The sequence below is a fragment of the Dermacentor variabilis genome, chromosome 4 (genome assembly GCF_050947875.1).
Source record: "Dermacentor variabilis isolate Ectoservices chromosome 4, ASM5094787v1, whole genome shotgun sequence".
Taxonomy (NCBI): domain Eukaryota; kingdom Metazoa; phylum Arthropoda; class Arachnida; order Ixodida; family Ixodidae; genus Dermacentor; species Dermacentor variabilis.
The window spans coordinates 144722530-144743357 of NC_134571.1; the positions used below are offsets into that span (position 1 = coordinate 144722530).

Here is a 20828-nt window from a genome sequence, read left to right on the forward strand (position 1 = left end):
GTGAGTGTCACATAATATAAACCAAATGTTGTACTCGTTAAATTACTCAGACATCACTCACCTGGCCCCTTTCGGTAGTACTGGATGACAAGAGTGGTTTGGTTGTCAACGACGTTGAACAGAGGGCTCAGTAGGTCAACCGCTGTTACTTTTTTCGACTTGGCCGTGGCCGTGTTCGTTGCTGTTCCCGTCGTCAGATCCAGGTAGGCGAATGATGAGCGAGCACCTATATGATAAACTCTCGTGTGAGTCGTCTGGTACAGTACGTAGCTAGAAGACGCAAGCTGGCTAATGCGACGTACGTATGCATTTAAGTGATTCTGCTGTGATTTACTTTCTTTTTAAATAGTTCTTCTTTCACTTTTCCACTTTTGCAGGGATAAATTACTATACAGCACATTGGCGGTCTCTATGTAGTGCACGGTTTAATCACACTCTCACTATACTACGGGGGAATAACTTGGTGGAAATTAGTCATGTGATTTGGCCTTGGGCAATCTATGCTATGAATACCCGGTTCTTTGGCAGCGTTATCGAGATTAAACTGTGCAAACGAACCAATTGCGTCTACCGTGATACATTAGCCTATTTAATTAGCAGTGCTCTTTCACTGACATAACCAATTTTTTAGCTTATAACTGCTGCTATAAATCTTCATATTGCGTAACGGCTGTGATTTCTTTGTCCCTTCGTGGTTCGGCATTTCTTGCATTGTTAACGGCGCGCTTCTGTAGCACAGCCTCTAATCCTTCTAGAAACACGTGACGGCTGCAAGATTCATGTTATTACGCCATCTAGATGGCACTGCCGAAATTTCGATACCTTCGCTTCCAAATTTTCAGATTCACAAGCCCCCTATTCTGAATGACCTTCCATACGCGCCCCTCAGCGCTGGTCGGTAAAATGTCTGCCGCTTCACGCGATATGAGCATGTGGGTCGTAATCGTATGTGCCTGCCGCTTCAGGCACTCACCTTTATTCAGATATGCTCCTTATCAGGCTAGCAAATAGTTTGTATATAGGGTGTTCCCACTGACATTCGCGAAGTTATACGAAGAAAAGAAAGAAGAACAAACAGTGTAAAAACGGCTATAATACCTGCAGTTTTCAGTGGTAATTAAGGCTCGTGACGAACGAAGACCGTAAGTAATGCAATTGCACCTTGCATCACGGTGTTTTCTTCTTTCTTTTTGACTGCTTGGCTAACAGATGGGATACCTGGTGTAGAGAGCACGAGAGAACGCGACACAGGTCTCGTGCCTTTTTCACTGTGTAACCACGCATACGGTTACCGTCCGGTCCTGCAGCTGACAGTCGCTTTATTCATGGATCTCCCGACGTGCTACAGGCTGCAGAACAAAACCGGCCTTATGACGCGCAGTCGTTGCGAGCCTGCTGTGCCACATAGCAAGAGGTGGGCACAGGTATCTGTGTGGTAGTGGTTTTGTTACATTTGCTAATAAGGCTTTAGCACTCAGAAGAGCGAGGCGATCCTTCTGCTTACGTTTCCAGGGCCCGCTACACAGTGAAGAAGACATAAATGTGACAAGGCCACTCCACCAGTGATCCCCGCTTTATTTAATCAGGGCTTTCCCTCAAAACCCGACCATTCTCCTTTTTTTTCGTCTTTTCCTTGGCCTAAGTTGCCACTTGGCATAATGTGAGGATGAAATTACATGTAAGATTGGAACCCTGCTTCATGCAGATACTGCAAAGTCCATTTATAAAATGTATGTTCTTCATGAGCCACCGTTCAAAGTCCTCAGTTTGATCACTTTTTCACTTCACATGTTTAAGTTCTAATACGTCGACTGGCACTGTCCCAGGGCAGGTCAAAGGTACATGACGGGCGTGCGCTGGAGGTGCAAGAGCAATTCGGACATTGGAGATTGTTTTCGTATGATTAACCTGAAGCACAAGTGATAGATGTGTTAAGGGCCACCACAGACCGAGACATGTGGTGGAGATGTGGGGATATCGATACAGTGCCCCGCCGCAGAAGAGATTTTCGGAAAATAATAGCCGAACAGCAGTCGGAACGAAGGGAAAGAGAATGCCGGGACTTAAAAGAGACGCAATTCGTATAAGAAAGGTCATTGTTGTGGTTATTACCGCGTGGTTGCACCCAGTGAAGAGCCATGTTTACACGTAAGGACTTATGAAGTCAGTGAATGTGCTCACAAATCAGCAGCGTCATCGCTATTCTATTTTTTTTTGCGATGATCTTGTCATAACTACGAGTTTGGACAATTCTATGCCATGACATTATACAACGATTACCTCTAACAAGACAAGGAAAATCAGCTGACGGATTCTACAGTTTCCAGCAATTGAGACGACCGTTCCTGTGGGACGCTGTGTGATATTGATGAACGTGGCAGTTAGTCCATTAGGAAGACAGGTATCTTTCTTAAGGCTGACATACACTGCGACCCAGGCTGCTCGCAGCTATGTGGTATACTTTTCAGATGGTGTTATTACTTGAGCTTCCAGCTACATAAGCGGTGCGCTAGAAGACCTTTTCAACTTACCTAACGCCAACGAAGCCTGCATATCTACCGCGATAAACGCTGCTGCTATGAGTACCAAATATTGGCTTCATCGAAATTATTAGGACTTTTCAGTGCTTACCCTGAGGAATGCGTTCCTTCGGTTGCATTTGAGGAGTTTCAAGTCGACCGCTACCGATGAGCCAACGGAAGTCTCCATCGAATTTGTTCACGTATCCGCACAGGCCTTCTGTGAAGTCGCACTCTACTGGGTGGACGCACGGCTCAGGCCGCACTGCCACATTGTCGAGACTCAGCGACACCGCATAATTGGCTGGTAAGGTCGCCCGGAACGCAACCTGTGCATGAGGAAAGCAAGGCAAGGAAGTCAGGAAAATAAAGTGAGGGAGGCGCGAAGAATGAAATTACCTCAGCACTCCGAACCAATATGAAATGCAAGTTTATTCTAGTAACACATCGACGAAATTTAAAAAAAAAACTTATAACGCCAGTAACGGTCGGTGCCATGGGAAAATTTGGTGCCTGCTCGCTTCACCATTGTGATGCGGGATCTACATAAGAATACTTTCATCTTATTTCGAAAGAAATGATGAAACGGCACTAAAAATCCATACACACGAAGTGACCATGGGGGGTAAAAAGAAAATAAATGGTATTACATAATAGATCTAAGGAAGCGAGACATTTCGTAGAAAAAACAACAATGTAAGGTGGGCTCTGTTTACCTGTAGAATCATTCTTGAGTCATATTTAGATTCATGGCTTTGAGATATCCCTTGGTTATTAAGGAGGTTGAGAAAAACCAATAAATAAACTTTCGTCATCACTGCTTACGAAGTTAACCTGTGCAGATCGCAAGAATACGACGGAGTTCGGTTTGTGTTTCTGCTTGCTGACGACAAAGAGTTATCTCAAAGAATACCGCAACCCAGGTCACCGAAAGATTTACCCACGGTATGTAAACGGGCTCATGAATGTTTCAATATGCAGTGTTTTCCGCCTCGCCCGGGCAAAGCTGCTTAAAAAAAAGGGAGCAACGCGATATGAAAGTGCCACCAACGCCGTTTTATTGGGGCTCGTACATACTGGTAAATTTCTTGGTTGTCAATGCTATTTTAAACAGTAAAAATTCTTTGCTTGAAGAAGTAATTACCTGTATTTAAAATTGCGACCTCCAATCCTGCATCGTATTCGAAAACTTCATGCGAAAGAAATTTCCGGCAGGCAACATCACTCGTAGTAAAATTTGCTGCGTTTCAACTTGTGGCGCCAAAGACGAAGAAAGATTAAAAGCCAGCGCGCACCCGCGACATCAGCGTGCGAGATGTCACTATTTTCGCAACTATGCTAAGAAATAATTATTTGGACAATTAGTTTCATCAATTAACTAAGCATTGGCAATTGCCAGTATGCGCGGTGCTGCAACTTAGGGACGTCGTTGATAGCATCTTCTTATCCCGTCGCACGTTTCTTTTATTTGCTTGGCCAGAGTTAGCTGGGACCCGCTTTATTTATAATGCCATTTATTATTAGGAACCGCCTAATTCCAGTAATGGAGAACAAACTATAAAAGCGATTGAATTATATTACGGGGAAGTTTGGGCAAAGAGAGAAAAAAACGCCAATTCTGAATAAGAAGCGGCCCAAATTATTTCCCTAAAAGATGAAATATTGTAATTGCATGATGATCACAGTAATAAAAAAAGACGTGTTCCTTTGATTTCTCCTGGCGCATCGCCAACTGGCCGCAGTTCCTCGATTTTGCGTTTAAATGCGTTAGCATTGTCAGGGTATGTCATGCTCTTTACGGGGGCAATGTATGTTTACCTCTAACAGTTTGCCCAACTACCTAGGTCACTGGGTTGTCTATGGTCCAGTGGATAGCACATCGGGCTACTGTGCGCTAGCGAACAAGGCTCGAAGCCAACCTTCGGACCAACTTGGATCACTGAGTATGTTGTTGCTCTTCAACGAAACTCTTCCACGCCGACATGAGTGACTGCAGATGCGGGCTGAATAGGTAACGCTGTTCAATGCAACACTGACGCCGACTTTGAAGTACTGGGTTTGCGCCAGTAGATGTACGTCGCTCTTCAGCGAAGGTCGTAGACGCCAGCTTCGGTAACTAGGTATGCCGTTCTACAATGACGAAGAAGATCCTTCAAGTTTATGCGATGATGGACGGAATCGAACTCACGTCAGAGGGGTTCCTCAAGGACAGTAATCCAATGTTTTAGCAGGCAGGGCTACAAATGCACTCGCTATGGGTCGCCGTTCAATGAACCTCGCTGACGCCATCGCCTTAACGAACTGCACTATGAATGCAGCGGGCATGTGCCGCTCTTGAATGAACGACTTGGCAACTTGGTTCACTGGTACGCGCCATTGGGTGCGCGGTAAGTGCGGGAACCATTCTCAGCGTTCGCAGGCACCGGCGGTTAACGCTTCTCGTCACAGAGGCCACGCTCTGAGTTCTCAGTAGTGCCACTAGATGGCCCGTCGTGTCGCGCACAAAGCGCGAAAGGTTCGGCTGCCGTCGCACGCCTCATACATAACTCGTTTCGACCGAGTTAAAACGTTGTGTCGCTATAGTGATTCAACGCTAAACGCGATACCGTTGCCAGCCATCGTGAGGTGGGTGCTGCCGGATTTTGTATTTAGACATGTACATAAATAGTGCCACCAAACCATATACAATTAAACAAACATTCTGCAATTGAATATATTATAGAACCCTGTCTTTTTCTCGGTAAATCTACCATCACAAGAATCCAGCACGTACAGTCACTAATTAAACGTCTGCTGCGAGAGACAAGGCTAGTCGCATTACCTTCGCCAGTCTTCATAGGGTGAATGGAATTACTTCAAAAGCATAAGTTCAATTCCTAGTGGTGGTGGTTGGCAAAGATATCGTATGGTGGCAGGGTCGTTGACCAAAACTAGAGGGTAAGAAAATAACGGAACATAACTGTCGCCTTTCTTCTTACGTTCTGTCTTCGTTTAAGTAGACCTGGGGCCATATAACGTAAAACTATTACAATACGTTTTTATTGCAATCTACTGAGGGCAAATTTGCGTAACCGCAGATGCAAGCATCGGGCAGTGACCCGCAAGGCGATCTGAACAGACCAATCAAACGCTCTTCTCGTTCATAGCAAATCACTTTTATTCGCTTGAAAGACTAATAACATTGCCTACACTGAAGAGCTTGTCTTATCTAACCGGCTGACAAAAGGCTAGGAGCATGCTCAAGTGGAGAGGGATTCAGTGGGGACGAGCAACTGCACAAAAAATCGATAACCGGGTGAAGAGGGCGGTGCCGGCGTCTGCGATTGGTCCGCTTTCCCTCACTGAGCTTGCGGTGGCTGGTCGAAAATCGCGACGGCATGCAAAGGAAGTTTCGGAATGACGCTAAAACGGATCCTTAGCAAAGAAGGGTTGGCGGAGCGAGGTGGTAAACGTGCCGAAAGTGCTCGGAAACGCTACATGGTCATGCGAAACGGTTTATTACACTCAAATAAACACCTGCTCTGCGGCAGGTGTGAGTAGCTAGTTCCTGAGCGATCGGCGGCAGCCATCCTTTTTCCCTTTCGGAACGGGACAGCCTGCGGCTATTCAGAAGAAAATTCAGTCTTTTTCGCCATATTAATGCATCTTTAACGCGTACACGTCACTTTGACGCGGTGAGTTCTTGCGGTTTTGGGATGTCGCGTGACCGGCAGGTGAAGAGGGTGCAGCCCAAAAACTTTTGACGAAATGCTGAGGGCTAATGGCGAAAAGGCGTCGAATCAGAAAAAAAGATGTTTCATTTTTTCGGTCAAATCATGTATGCTCAGTGTGTACACGTCAAATCAGATGAGAAGCTATCGCGGCTTTCATGACCTCGCGTGATAGACAGGGGAAGGGGGAGTGGTCCCAAAAATTTCTGACCAATCGCGGAGGCTGATTGCAGATTTGGAATAGAAAAGATTGCAATAATTTTACGTTATGGCGCCCCTGGGCGCTATAACGTAAAGCTATATTCCAAACTTTTCTATTCCACATCACAGAACAAGATTGGAGCTCTGCCATCCGGAGCTCAGAATATGCACGTCAAACTTGGGCGGTCCAGAGAGCCCACGATGCGGCGGTTAGGCTCGGCCTACCCGTCCCCACGTGGGAGCGGCCCGCAGCTCTGCCCTAGGGCAAAGCTTCTCAGGACTTTGTTATTAAAGTTCTTTGTCTGTCTGTCTGTATCAGCCCTCCACGATTGGCCAAAAACATTTTTGGACCACGCCCGCTTCCCCAGTCTGTCACGCGACGTCACGAAAACTGCGATATCTCCCCATCTGATATGATGTGTACACACTGATTATGTATGATTTGACAGAAAAAAGAAAAACAGTTATTTCTGATTCGACCCCTCTTCGCCATTAGCCCTCGGCTATTGGTAAAAAGTTTTCGGGCTCCACCCACTTCACCTGCCTGTCACGCGGCATCACAAAACCGCACAAACTCACCGCGTCATAGTGACGTGTACGCGATAAAGATGCATTAATATGCCGAACAAAACTGAATTTTCTTCGGAATAGCCGCAGGCTGCCCCGTTAAGAAAGGAATAAAAGATGGCTGCCGCCGATCGCTGAGACGCTGGCTACTCGCACCTGCCGGAGAGCATGGGTGTATTTGCGTATAACAAAACTTCTTGCGCGGCCGTGTAAGGTTTTCGAGCCTTTTCGGCACGCTTAGCACCTCATTCTGCCAACTCTTCTTTGCTGAAGATCAGTTTTAGCGCCATTCTTAAGCTTCTGTTGCATTCCGCCGTGATTTTCGACCAGCCACCACAAGCTAAGTAAGGGAAAGCCGACCAATCGCAGACGCCGGCACCACACTCTTCATCCGGTTATCGATTTTCAGTGCACTGGTTGTGCCCCAGTGAATCCCTCTCCACTTGAGCGTTCTCCTCGCCTCTTGTCAGCTAATTAGATACGACAAGCCGCTCAGTGTAGGCAATGTTATTCGTTTTTCAAGCAAACAAAAGTGACCTCTTATGAACGAGGAGAGCGTTTATTGGTCTGTTCAGATAACCCTGCGGGTGACCGCCCAGTGCTTGCGTCAGTGGTTACGCAAATTCGACGTCAGCAGATTGGAATAGAAACATATTGGAATAATTTTACGTTATAGGGCCTCCTGTTTCATACAACGAGTGTTCACCAAGTAACACGTGTGTGTGTGTGTGTGTGTGTGTGCGTGTGCGTGTGTGTGTGTGTGTGTGTGTGTGTGTGTGTGTGTGTGTGTGTGTGTGTGTGTGTGTGTGTGTGTGTGTGTGTGTGTGTGTGTGTGTGTGTGTGTTTAAATGGCTGGTTACTCGAGGTAACCAGCCATTTAGCCCTGTTTCGTCACTATGCGTCACCTTGCCAATTGTCTTTCTCAGCAAGTGCATTTTATTTACGTCTTCGCCATTGTTGCATCTTACAGACTATTTCTCATCCGTACAGTTTTTTTTTCATCTTTTACCGGTGATCTACATTTTTCAAGATTTTCCATCATATTTATTTCATTGTCCCTTTTCTTTTAGGGAGACCCTAGATGTAAACTTCAGGTGTTCTTTTTCTAAATCTTGAAAGTGTTATGAATGTGTTATGAATGCGTCTACTTTTCTAATGAAATAACGAGTGCGGATAGCTTTTTTTGCACGGTGCTTTACATCTTTCAGGTTTTACGGTCTTCTGCACGGTTTTCTCATGTCAGCCTCGAAGAAACGCGCTGAACAACACACACATGCCCTGTCCTTACCCAAACAGTGACACCTACCTTGAAGTTCCGGCCCTGCACAAACTGCACTCGAGCCAGCATCCAGTCGCCCTTTGAGAAAGATGGCTTGGTCCAGAGGACTTTGTTTTCTTCCTTCGCCGAAATCTCGGCCTGCGTGCACAAAAAACAGAATCTGTTTGTCCGCATGTGCTTCCAGCCATTTTGGGGTATACGCAGTCAATGCGGAGCTACGCTATACCGTGCGCTCCATGAATGTGTTGCCTGTCACTCAGGCCAGTTCACCCATGTTGAAGCGCCAGATTTACCTGCAGCTGGGCGTCGCCGGTACCCGTGTGAGCGTACCAGAACTCCAGGCACTGCGGCCCCCTCTGGCCAGGGAATTCGGCGCTGGTCACGGTGGCAACTTTCTCAGTGTACGAAGCCACGGCGGCCATCAGAACGTAGGCTGCGCGGGCAAGGAAGGATAAATTGAGTGGCGTTACTTTCATGCATTTATTAAATAAACAACCCTGGAATCAAAACTGTAGATCGTGCGCGAAAAGTTGAGAAGGACTATCAAAAAAGCCTTCCACCGTGAGGATTTTCGTTAAGGATCTAGCAGCAGCCGTTTAGCAGCAAATAAAATGTGGTAGTTAACTATCCCAGCAGGCGAGTTGCCGTTCACACAGGTGAGCTTCCGTCTCGTTCCTTTACCAACGCCCGCAAGTGACGTTTCTCTCCTGCCTTCTATATAAAGGAAGTGAAGCACTATCGCTCTTGCCGCATAATCCAAATTATTGAATTAAGGGGCCGGATAGATTTGACCACGTGGAGACCCACTTCGATATTATCTAGCCCAAAAGTAAAATTGTAGAATAAACTAAATTGACCAGTTTTACCCGAAGGCGGTATCATTGAACTTGATATTAAGATTTAGCATTATGCTGAAGCTCCTTGGACGCTGTTCAACAGTGCGCTGGCTTGACAGGTTGGTGCAACACAGCAGCTGATGTAACTGCTTGTGCGGCGTAGCGGATACCCGACGTCTCGCAACGCTTGAGTTGTGAGGGGCGCAGCCAGCGGTGTTGAAGGGATCGAGTCTCAATGGAGCCCGACGTGAGACCGAAGGACAGCCATTCGGTGGAAAGCCTCTTCCATCGAGCGTCCGTGTCGTACGGAAACTGTAGGCGCCCGCAACTTACTGTGCGTTGCACTTAGACCGTCGTATGCACTGTGGTGTGGCACGAATACATCTGCTCAGCAGGTACGCCAATGTTTTCGCGGACGAGGGTCATGCCTGCAGCGAAAGCTATAAGCCTGCCCCGGCTTCGCTGCTGAGTCAATTGAACGGAGGGGCACTGACGGGTACACATATCCACGCGCCAAGCATTCTGGCAATACCGAACTACCTTGCCTCGTTCGCAGCCGACGCATGTGTCCGTAGGAGCAAGCTGACATGACAGGGAGGGTTTGCGGGAGTCCGGGGTTTCCGCGTCTTGCGCGCTTTCTCTGCTAGTAAGTTTAGCTTTCAGCAAGTCTGGAAAGGGGCAAAGAGCGTACACGTAGCTCCCACGACGTCTTTTGTTTTAATTTAATATGGTCAAGATAGATTATATCGATGATGAAATTCAAGTGCTTTAAAACGATGTGAATAAATAAAACGTCAATCAAAGCATTTTTGGAAATTACGGCAATACTGCTTTGCATTACGTATCTGTTGGCCTACAATATGAACGTTCAAGTAAGAAACCGAAAGCCACCACAATTTATCACCCCTATTTTAGAAGTTATGTATAGGAGTAAAAACGGCTGATATATTTATTTAATTTAACTTCATTTCATTTCATTTATTGAGCCTTCAGGGCCCGAATGCATTACATAAGGGGGTGCGTACACCACAGTTGCACAGCTTCATAGGAAAATAAGAGTAATAAAGTCCACATCGATTGTAATAGGTATAAAAAAGAGAGAAAATTGCAAAAGATAAAGAAAAAGGAACATATAAACAATACCAACGAGGCGATAAATAAATAATAATAAGACAAGTGCGGTATTTAGGTGGTAACGTTGGAATTGTCAAAATTGTTTAGTTTTTCGCAAAAATGTTTTGCGGTCGCTGCACGAAACAATATTATCCGGGAGTGCGTTCCAAAGTGTTACGGGATGGGGGAAGATTGCAATAATTGTGGGTGTAAGCTGCAAACCTTGTACGAAAAGAGCAGTAGCAACTCCCTCACGTACCAGAATTGACAGGTCCAGAACGCAGGTGGTGAGCCGGGTCATCATATGAATATATCTTCGGTCCCCGCTTCCAGACCGAGTGGGACTCCCAGTCACATTGGTCGATTTCAAAGTCACAGTAGCCTGGACCGAAAAAAGCCGGCACGTTCGTACTATTGAATTTATCAAATAACTTTCGCACCATATTAGTTAATACTGATGAATGGTGATTCTGTCACCCTGTCTGGCCGCTTCAGCACCAAGGCTACGACACTTTCGTCCCTAACTTCTAAGCAGAACACTGACAATATGCGTCTTGCTACAGCACGACGTCATACGCAAGCCTCACTACAGCCGCGTGCACCAGAATGGGCATTGCGTATTTTATGATACATATATAAACAGTAGTAGCGCATTCATATGAGGGTAACAATATCATCCAGTGCTTCCACATTAACATTTAGAAGGTTCGGTGTATTCTCGAAATAAAACATATAATAATATTAGCAGGGCTTACCTTTAGAGTCTGTAAGCACGTCGCATGCACCTTGTGTGAAATCTAGCGGTCCCAAGGCAACAACAGCTGCGTTCGGATTTTTACGAATGGCCATCGAGGAGAACGCGAACTGCGTGACGAAAACACAAAATGGTGGAAGATAAAGAACTTCACTTTGCCTTAGAGTAATCTTCTCAATTTCGGTTGTCTCCAACAAACAAAATATATCGGGCCCTAAAATCTAATTTGCTACAAATCCGCCCTACCGGGACAAACAACCTGTAACTGACGGCGAAGATCCGAAATATTTCTAACGCATAGCTGTCATGAACCCCGTATTTTCCATCATATTGCTAAAGCGTTTTAAATACTTTTAACAGCTTCGCTGGCCCATCAGTGAAGATCACCGTGACTGTATAATTTTATCAGGGAAGTGTAAACCACCGCGGATGAAGTAATAGCTCGCGGTATAGCTTCTTTTGGCACTCAAACCACGAGATCTTGCTTTACTTTAAGATAAACTGTCCACAACTTGCAGATATGTAGTAAAATATGACGACAAAGCAAAAATAAATCAAAGAAAAAGAAAGTCAGGAGGTGAATCACCTAGCAAACTGCACAATTAATGATTTGTTTGCAAAAATTTGTTTTTTGGAGCTCCCTGATGGTACCGACAGTTTGTTCGTTGAGCAGTAGCCCTCAATATAGCATGAAGGATAAATACGGAGTGCACAAAAAAGTGAACCTTGCAGTCAACACCGAAGATGTCATTCTATTTTGTCGACTGACAATGTAGCGTGGCTTTCACTGAGTCTTTCCTTAACTTAACGCTCGGCCGTGGAGATATATTACTTCGTATAATCTCGTCTTTGCGTGCCGGTATACATAAGCTACGCATACCTAACTCTTTGTTTCCTCAACTGTCCAGAACATACGCTAACGAATATACGTTGAGCAAATTACGTCACATTTAGCGTTTCCTCGTCGACTGCCTATTATAGTTACTCGTATCTTGCTTTCGCTCCTTTGATGCCTGCGGGGTTACTGGTGCACTGCGTTGTCATCTGGCGCACATTTACGTAGCAAACGCAGGAAGCAGGTGTAATGCAGGGTTTGACGGAGTCGAGTCTGGTTGGGAAGAGGCATGATGAAAAACAGATCGCTGACCAAGAATTGAAAGCCTTTCGTGAAAAATTAAAAGGTGTTTCGGTTCCTACACAGGAGCCTTGTAATCCTTGGGTTTCAGCGTTGATATGCTACCTATATCTAGCTGTTTACTTCTTCAGTTCTTCTGAAATGTCATTGTGAAGAAGGCTTTTAATGTTTCGCTAAATGTTTGTAGTTCTTGGTGGACGATTTCTTTTTTCATCATGCTCCAAGGAATCATATCTAGAGAGCAAACGTATAGGGAGGATCAAATATATGGATATATAGTTGCCATCCGCATTATTATTTCAATCACATGGTAGATAGGCTAAGGAAGTGTATCACTAGAATAAACCTCCTTTCCCGAATTGCTGCAACAAGCCACGTATCGCAATCGAATGAAGAAGGAATACTTTGCTCTGGAGCAGGTTCCTTTTGCCACTTGCCTTATTGCTCTCTTCCTCCAGGAGCACAGTTCGGCGCACGTTGTACCACCGGTCTGCCGTTGTACGGTCCTTGTGGCTAAAGAGCTGGTCGTTCTTCCACTTGGCACCAGCTGAACGGTCCAACTTTTTCAGGTACAGCTCCAGCTCCACACCGTCGCCTCCGAACATGTGGTACCAGAAGGAAAAGCAGGCCGCCTCTGTCTGCGGCCCTACCGCAGTGGAGTACAGTAGAGCGGGCTTGGTTTCGTTCGCTAGTGACGATCCAGTAAGGTGAATCATGCCGTCTGCACAGAAGGTGAGCACACGCAAAAGATTGCCCATTCAGATTCTTTCTGCTGCGGATCTGTAGGTTGTCCTAGTGTCTGTACCCTATTTGACCATTTTCGGAAACGTATCTGTCATTCTGTATTTAATCCTATGTGTTCATATGTGCTATGCGCCGCTATACCTTCGCTTATTTCTTGCATCGTGCTGCGGTGCACATATTGAGCGATCACTGTCTTAATTTCGTTATTCATTACTCTTCATTTTAATGTAAAGCATGGGCCCTATAACGTAAAACTATTTCAGTATGTTTCTATTCTAATCTCCTAACGTCAAATTTGCGTAACCACCGATGCAGGCACCGGGCAGTCAGACGCAGGGTTGTCTGAACAGACAAATCAAACGCTCTCCTCATTCATAGGAGGTCACTTTTGTTTGCTTGAAAAACGAATAACATTGCCTACACTGAGCGGCTTGTCGTATCTAATTGGCTGACAAGAGGCGAGGAGAACGCTCAAGTGGAGAGGGACTCACTAGGGCAGAGCCAGTACACTGAAAATCGATAACTGGATGAAGAGGGTGGTGCCGGCGTCTGCGATTGGTCGGCTTTCCCTTACTTAGCTTGTGGTGGCTGGTCGAAAATAACGGCGGCATGCAACGGAAGCTTAAGAATGGCGCTAAAATTGACCTTCAGCAAAGAAGAGTTGGCAGAATGAGGTGGTAAACGTGCCGAAAAGGCTCCAAAACGTTCCACGGCCACGCAAGAAGTTTTATTATACGCAAATACACCCATTCCCTCCGGTAAGTGCGAGTAACCAGCGTCTCAGCAATAAGCGGCAGCCATCTTTTATTTTTTTCGGAACGGGGCAGCCTGCGGCTATTCCGAAGAAAATTCAGTTTTGTTCGACATATTAATGCATCTTTATCGCGTGCACGTTACTTTGACGCGGTGAGTTTGTGCGGTTTTGTGACGTCGCGTTACAGGCAGGTGAAGTGGGTGCAGCCAGAAAATTTTATCAATAGCCGAGGGCTAATGGCGAAAAGGGGTCGAATCAGAAATAACTGTTTTTCTTTTTTTCTGTCAAATCATGTATAATCAGTGGGTAGACATCATATCGGATGGGGAGGTATGACAGTTTTCGTGACGTCGCGGGACAGACAGGTGAAGTGGGCGTGGTCGAAAAAAGTTTTTGACCAATCGTGGAGGGCTTATAGTAGAATTGGAATAGAAATGTTTGGAATAGTTTTACGTTAGAGCGTCCCATTATTCGCACTTTGCGTTAGGTAGGTATGTAGGTTCCAGTCTAGCCTCGCTTGAATGAAAAGGAAATAATGTGAGCCCGAATTTGGATTCGAACCTCTGCCGTGGAGCACAGAAGCCATGGGCTCTAACCGCTAGACAGCGATCGGTATTTCTGTCTTTGTTGCAAGCAAAGCTCAGTGCACATAAGAATACACAAGAGAAAATGCCACAGTAATACCTCGGATGCTAGCTCAGCATGAGCTCACGTTGTTGAAATTACAAAGGTTTCATGCGCAGTACAGTTTCTACACGTGACACCCACTCCAGAAAATAACTGTGTGTTTTTTGAACTTCGAAGAAAATAGCTATTACAGCCTCGCGAAAATACTTGCGTACCAGTTTTGCATCAACATCATTGTGGCTAAAAGCCAACAGAGATCTTCATATACTGTGAAGGCCTAATACCATTAACACATCACAACGTATATGATCATCGTTTTTTATTGCTAAAAATATTATTTCATGCACACTGAATGGCAGGTCCTTCTTCAAGGTACTTTAAGTACATCCCAAATGAAAACCGCGTCCCAGCAGTCAAGAAACACGTGGTCAATCGTCTCCGGCTGGCGACATAGTAAACAGTTTATACCCAAAGAGAACGAGAGGTTTTTCTGTTCCATGCTTGCTTTTACAAGTACCGTAATAGTATTAAATTAAAAAGAATGTCTTGACACCAGATGGCAAGCATCCTCCCCTCGTTGGAAAGGCAGCCAGATTTTTGGCATAATTTGAGCGTCCGACACGTGTCACTTGATCGTCGTCTTTCCTTGTGACTACTCGTGCTTTGAGGCGCCGTGTGGGACTGCACTGTCTCCGTGACCGGCCCAATTTCCCCAGCACTCTGCTCGTAGCAGTTTATACTAAGTAGAAACTGTGCGGCGTTGTACTAACTTCATGATCGCCCATATTAATCATGTTTTAATGTTTCTTCGCCACATGGCAAAGAGATATGTGCGTAAGGTTCTATAATACGTAGTTCTTGATGACTTTACAATCCATGTTTCTCTCTCTTACGCTCGCCTCCTACCCGTGTAGAATCTAACAGTAGCCCTGTCGTAATCTCGCGTCATACGACTCCCCTATTGCTGCCATACCATCGCTATCAACGCGGTTGTCGTCGGGTTGCTGTCGTTACACATACGTAGGGTCGCGGTCCACACAAACAACTAAATATACACTAACACCTTGATTCATCTAGTAACAGTTTGCGGAGGCCAAGACATTGCCGGATAGCCGGGTAAACGCGAAATGATTCGCATAACATCGATTGTCCCCTGTGCGTTGCGTCTCCACACGTTTTCACTTGCGTTCTCTAGGTTCTTTCAGATGCTCCTCTACTGGGCAAGAATCGTGCTCTTCCATAGTGACAGCGGCCGGTATGTTACTCTATGTCATGGGTTCAAGCAACCTTATCAAAGATAACAAGGACCAGCATGAAATACGGAGACAATAACACAATGGTAGAGGTTTGGGTCAACCAAATAGTCTGCCACGTTGGTTTGGCCCAAACCGAACATGACAAAATGCTCAACTGATGGTAAAAGGACAACAAAAAGGCGCGTAGTTTTAGACTGCGCACGTGATCCGGCTAGTACTGGGAGACACACGCACACGCACACACACACGCACACACACACACACACACACACACACACACACACACACACACACACACACACACACACACACACACACACACACACACACACACACACACACACACACACACACACACACGCACGCACACACACGCACGCACGCGCGCGCGCACACACACACACACACACACACATATATATATATTCGGTGAGGAGGAGGAGGAACCACATTTATTATAAAAAAATAGAAAGGACAAGCAGGTGTCTTCCTGCTTGTGCGGGAGGCGCCCTTATTTCAGGGCTCCTGGTACTCTTGCTGTCTCCCGGGCCCGCTGCACCAGTTGCTGCTGGTTACGAGGGTGAAAAACTACGAATGTGAAAGCCCGGGAAATAGGCAAAGAAAGATTCCTTTTAAATGTGTGGTAGTCTCTTTTGCAATATTCTCATGAAGAGAGAAGAAGAATTTAGGTGTGCCCGTACAATCAGCTGTCGGCTCGGAAAACACTTTATCAGAATCATTGTTTGCATGTGTTGGCTTCGTGTTCGTTCATTAGAAGATTTATACCGCCCTTATATGAAAACAATGCACACAGACTGCCTTCATTGTTTCTGACAAAGTAATTCAGCATTTGCGAAAGAGGTGATATCTATTGGTAAATACTACCTCTGTCTTCTGGCGGCTGAAGAGGTCCCAGGGAGGTGCTCATGGGTGGTCCAAATTTCCACACTGTCACAGCTCGACCTTCCGAAGTCCAGTGGCAAAGGTTTCCTCTTTCGAAGTCACAGCTGATAACGTCATCTGTTGAGAGAGTAAGTAGAACAGTTCACAACGCGTGTTCTAAGAAAGCATCCACGGGGACAATACATAGAACGCCACGAAGGCCGAGCATGAATAATAAGAATGCCTAAACTTAACGATAGATTCCGGCACTACTTTTGTTCCCTGTGTAGTTATCGTTTGCCTCTAATCCATAGAAAAATGTAAGCATAACGAGTCGCTCAAAGCACTCGTGCTCTATTGTGGTTAGATAAGTTGTCGCCCTGAGTACACTTGTCACTCTAACCCTGTAGTGGTCATTCTAACCCGGTAACATACATTTCAAGAAAAAAGTATAAAGAAAGGAGAAAGCATACGTTTTGGTCATTCATTCTCTCGGTTTCCTCTTTCACAAGTACTTGACATGTAGCACCCTCTTGTTGGAATCAAGTTTGTCGCTTGCACATGTATCAGTGCGCCGACGCCGCTCAATGCTTAAAGCAAAATTTTGGGGTATGAAGCTAAGCGTATAGCAGAAATGATGCGTTGGATCAGGCAAGAGCTAAACTACGGCAAGATTGTTAATTTCTGTGGCTCTATACGTGTAGAGAAACACGATATGAATATGAGGAACGCCGCAGCTGCTCCTCCTCTGCTTTCCGCCTCGCGCTTTCACTGCAGCCTCCTCCTCCGCTTTCCGCCTCGCGCTCTCTTCGCTGTCGCCGCCTTTCAAGAAAATCAGCTACAACTTGTTTTTGACGGAAAATACTGGAAGATAGGATAATCTGACATTTCAAAGGTAACATATCGCGAAAAGCAAGCAGTATAGTGTCAGAAATCAATCCCGAACGGGGTTTCGATACGAGAAAACACGCTCGTAGCTAATGTCCGACCGCCGATGCACAGCGAGGCAACAAGCTCGTACTCATAGCAGATCAGGAATATAGAAGTTATGGCACGCATTCATCGCTCAAATTCGCTGCGCGTCGTTCAACAAGTCCTAGCACCTGAGTGTAAATGAGCTTAGTTCGGGAGTCCAACGGCGTTCCTCCCTTGTCTTGCCTGCCATGGACCATTTTAGTTTTGGAAAGAGAAGAATCATCCCTCCCAAGCAAGAGGGAGGAAATTACCAATTAAGAACAAATATTTCACTTTCATTTTTTTCATTTTTTTATTTTTTTACGCAAACAAAGGCCACTCCATTTTTTCTTAGAGAAGTTCCACATGAGGGAAACTTTTGAAAAGATCTTCCCTTTCATTTCTTGCCATGGAGAGTTGATCTGTTCAAATAATATATGGTATTTTAGTGAAACGTAATTGCTATTGTAAATAATTCTTCAGCCTTTCTTTTGTTGTGGAAGCCGTACAGGTAGCGCAGTACCGGGCGCAGAAGACGGCGCCAAGAACTACCCACAATTTAGAGCTCGCTCTAATCTAAGAATAACGCTTCTATAGTTTATATATTGTTTCGCGTCCTTAAGTCATAATTTTGAGGCGTCAAACTCAGCGCAGCATGCGTTACACATAGGGAATTATAGGGTTAAATCTATATACCTTAGATTCGCATGCAGTTAAACGACTTTTATTCACTTAGAAACAAAACCACAGGTTATAGCCAAATCAATGCCATTTTTATTTGAAATCAGGAACATATGACAGCATTTGCTATCATCATTTTTTTTGCCTCCGCTTTCTTTATTTGAGTAAGCAAATAATTATGCATGACTCTGCTATCGCAAACACCAGAGACCAGTGGAGCTGGCGGAAGGCCAGTAAAGTATTGCCACACCACACACAAGAGACACGAACTCCGGCAAAGCGTCGCTGGGGCGTCTGCCAAAGGCGTCTGCTACAGCGTCCGCGATTCGGGTGGCCAACGCCGCAGTAGACGACGCGCTTGTTTCCGCTCTGCACAGAACGGAGGGCGAGGAGGATATCGAGGCACCCTAGCAGCCGCCGGAGAAGAACGCCCCTCCTCCCTCGCCTGACTCCCCTGCCTCGCGCGACACAGTAGAGCGCACGCATGCGGGCCGCGTTGCTCGCTCGCGTGCGCGCCGCTCCTTCTCGCGCGCTAGGCTCCACCAACCCTCGACATGTCGCTATGCTGCGCGATCTCAGCTCTCACCCGCGGCCACTCCGTGCTCACGGCTCGGCGATGCTGAGGACGCATTGCGAAACCCAACGAGGTGCTAACAGCTCCACGGTAAAACGTATCCGTGGTACGGCGCAATAAAGAGTGCAAGATGCCCCAATATATGTGCGGGCAATAAATCAAGAACGGATTCGTATCAAAGTGTGCAGTCATAATTATTGCCTTACTTCGGCACTTTTACTCATAAGAGTTTCCTACAAAAATTACTAGAGGGAACTCTGGCGCTAGTGTCTACGGGAGCTGCAATGCGAGCGGTTGTCCCAGCATGGGAATTATGGGAAGTACATGGATTTGCCTAAACTTTGTCTTTTTGGCTTCAAACGGCTTTGTGACTTTGTAAACTCGTCATTTTCAACAGTATTTTACGTAATAAATAATTAAATAAACCACATTAAAACTGCCCGACGGCAGGATTCGAACACTGGGACTCTAGCACAGAAGCCTGATATTGAAACCATTGAGCCACGGACGCATGTATCGACAAGCAAATGAAACGCCCTTATGAATTCATCGCGAGCATGCCAGTGCCTTGAGAAGCTTGGCGCGTTCCGATTTGGCCACCTGGACAAGCTCAATCGTTGCAATTAATAACAATTGTACGCGTTCCCGGCGTCTTCTGCACTTCGAAGAATATAGATTGCGCTGAAATATACGACAATAAGGTTTATATAGCGTAATATACAAAGCCACAAAAACGTCTGAATCCACAAGCACGAAGATCAGACAAATCTATGTACTTCCCATCATTCTCATGGTAGGACAACGACTGCAGCGCCAGAGTTCCCTCTAGTAATTTTTGTAGGAAACTCTATGCTTTTACCAGAGTCCTTCCATGTTTTTCTGGTCACGAAACTCCGCCGTCACGCTATGGGAGAGGTTCATATGCTGCCCAAAGGTGCCGCGACGCGGCGCCACTGTGCCACAGAGGGCATCGTTCGCGTACCGAAATGCGTGCGCAGTGCGAGGCGAGCTGACTTTTCGGGTACGTTCTGTGCATGTGCTGTGCTATTTTTCGAGTGTTGGGCTGTTTGGTTGAAGTGGTGGGGTGGGACAACGATGCCGAACACGTGTTGCGTGCCTGGGTGCCGTTCCGGCTACAAGGGCACGACCGAAAAGGTGTCGTTGTTCTGTTTACCTAATAACAAGGAGCAGCGCGAGAAATGGAAGCGGGCCATACCGCGGCAGGAAAGTGGCGGTTTTAATTTCGAATCGAAGTATACACGTGTGTGCGCGAAACACTTTGACGCCTCGGACATCGTCATTGCGTACAATTTCAACATCAACGGCGACGACGTGTCCCTGGAGCGTGAGAAGCTGACGCTGAACACATTTGCTTTATGCTTTGTTGCAACCTCAATTTGTGTTATACCAGGATAGAGTAGTTCACAGCAATAGCGCCCTTACCCCGACCATCTATGAAAGGTATAGCATTAGAATTCCTTTAAATGCAAGTGTTAAAACAGAATAATATGCATTGTTTTATTTTCCATTGTCCTTTAGTCTTGGCTAATGATGGGCTACAATTCTTCAATTGCAGGTACTTTTAAGTCTATAAGCTGCTATGAGTAAGAAGGTTATTAGCACACTGTTAGCTACATTTGTATTGTGATTTGCTGAGCAAGTTTTGTCTGCATGTTTAAGTAACAGCTGAAGAAGTAGAAAGGTGGTATCTCTAACAAGCCATTTAAGAAAAATTGCTGTATTTGTGATGTGGCTACTTGTGTTCATTTGAGAGTTCTTTAGCCGTGTGTTATGAAATGCTTATGCTTTACACTTTCTTGTTTATAGAAACAATCGACTATGCATTCTGTACTTATTGCCATTCGTTTGCTGGTGTTTGTTTCCTGCCTCCCAATGCATACCTCTCACGTTTGATCTTATTTCTTTATGCGTATTATATCAGTGTCATGCTTTTAACAAACTTCTTGCATTGTGAATGGTGGACCATTTGTGACCGGACGCCTCCGTGCTATCTGTATTTCGCTCCGCTTATTTTACATGATAAATAAATGATCGTACTTGTATTTTGTTTTTGCACCAACACGTTTTATTTATTTTCTTAATCGAATTATAAAGTTTTTTTTTTTCATTTTTCGACCATGATAAGAATATCAGGACCGGCGATTGCAGCATTTTAACATATTGTAAATAGTTGCGAATTAAGAACCAAAATACCTAGTCTCGTCGTTTCTGCGTCGAAACC

General features: G+C 45.6%; 1 protein-coding gene across 1 annotated transcript in view; it reads right to left on the reverse strand.

Moving 5' to 3' along the window:
• Positions 1 to 20828, reverse strand: part of LOC142579877 (MAM and LDL-receptor class A domain-containing protein 1-like) — a 276708-nt gene that overhangs the window by 161196 nt on the left and 94684 nt on the right. The window contains exons 13-20 of the mRNA XM_075690514.1: positions 16381 to 16515; positions 12552 to 12835; positions 10981 to 11089; positions 10485 to 10607; positions 8570 to 8709; positions 8304 to 8414; positions 2632 to 2848; positions 62 to 226 (exon numbers count right to left, since the gene is read on the reverse strand). Of these exons, the coding sequence (XP_075546629.1) occupies positions 62 to 226; positions 2632 to 2848; positions 8304 to 8414; positions 8570 to 8709; positions 10485 to 10607; positions 10981 to 11089; positions 12552 to 12835; positions 16381 to 16515 (1284 nt within the window). The remainder of the gene's footprint in view (positions 1 to 61; positions 227 to 2631; positions 2849 to 8303; positions 8415 to 8569; positions 8710 to 10484; positions 10608 to 10980; positions 11090 to 12551; positions 12836 to 16380; positions 16516 to 20828) is intronic.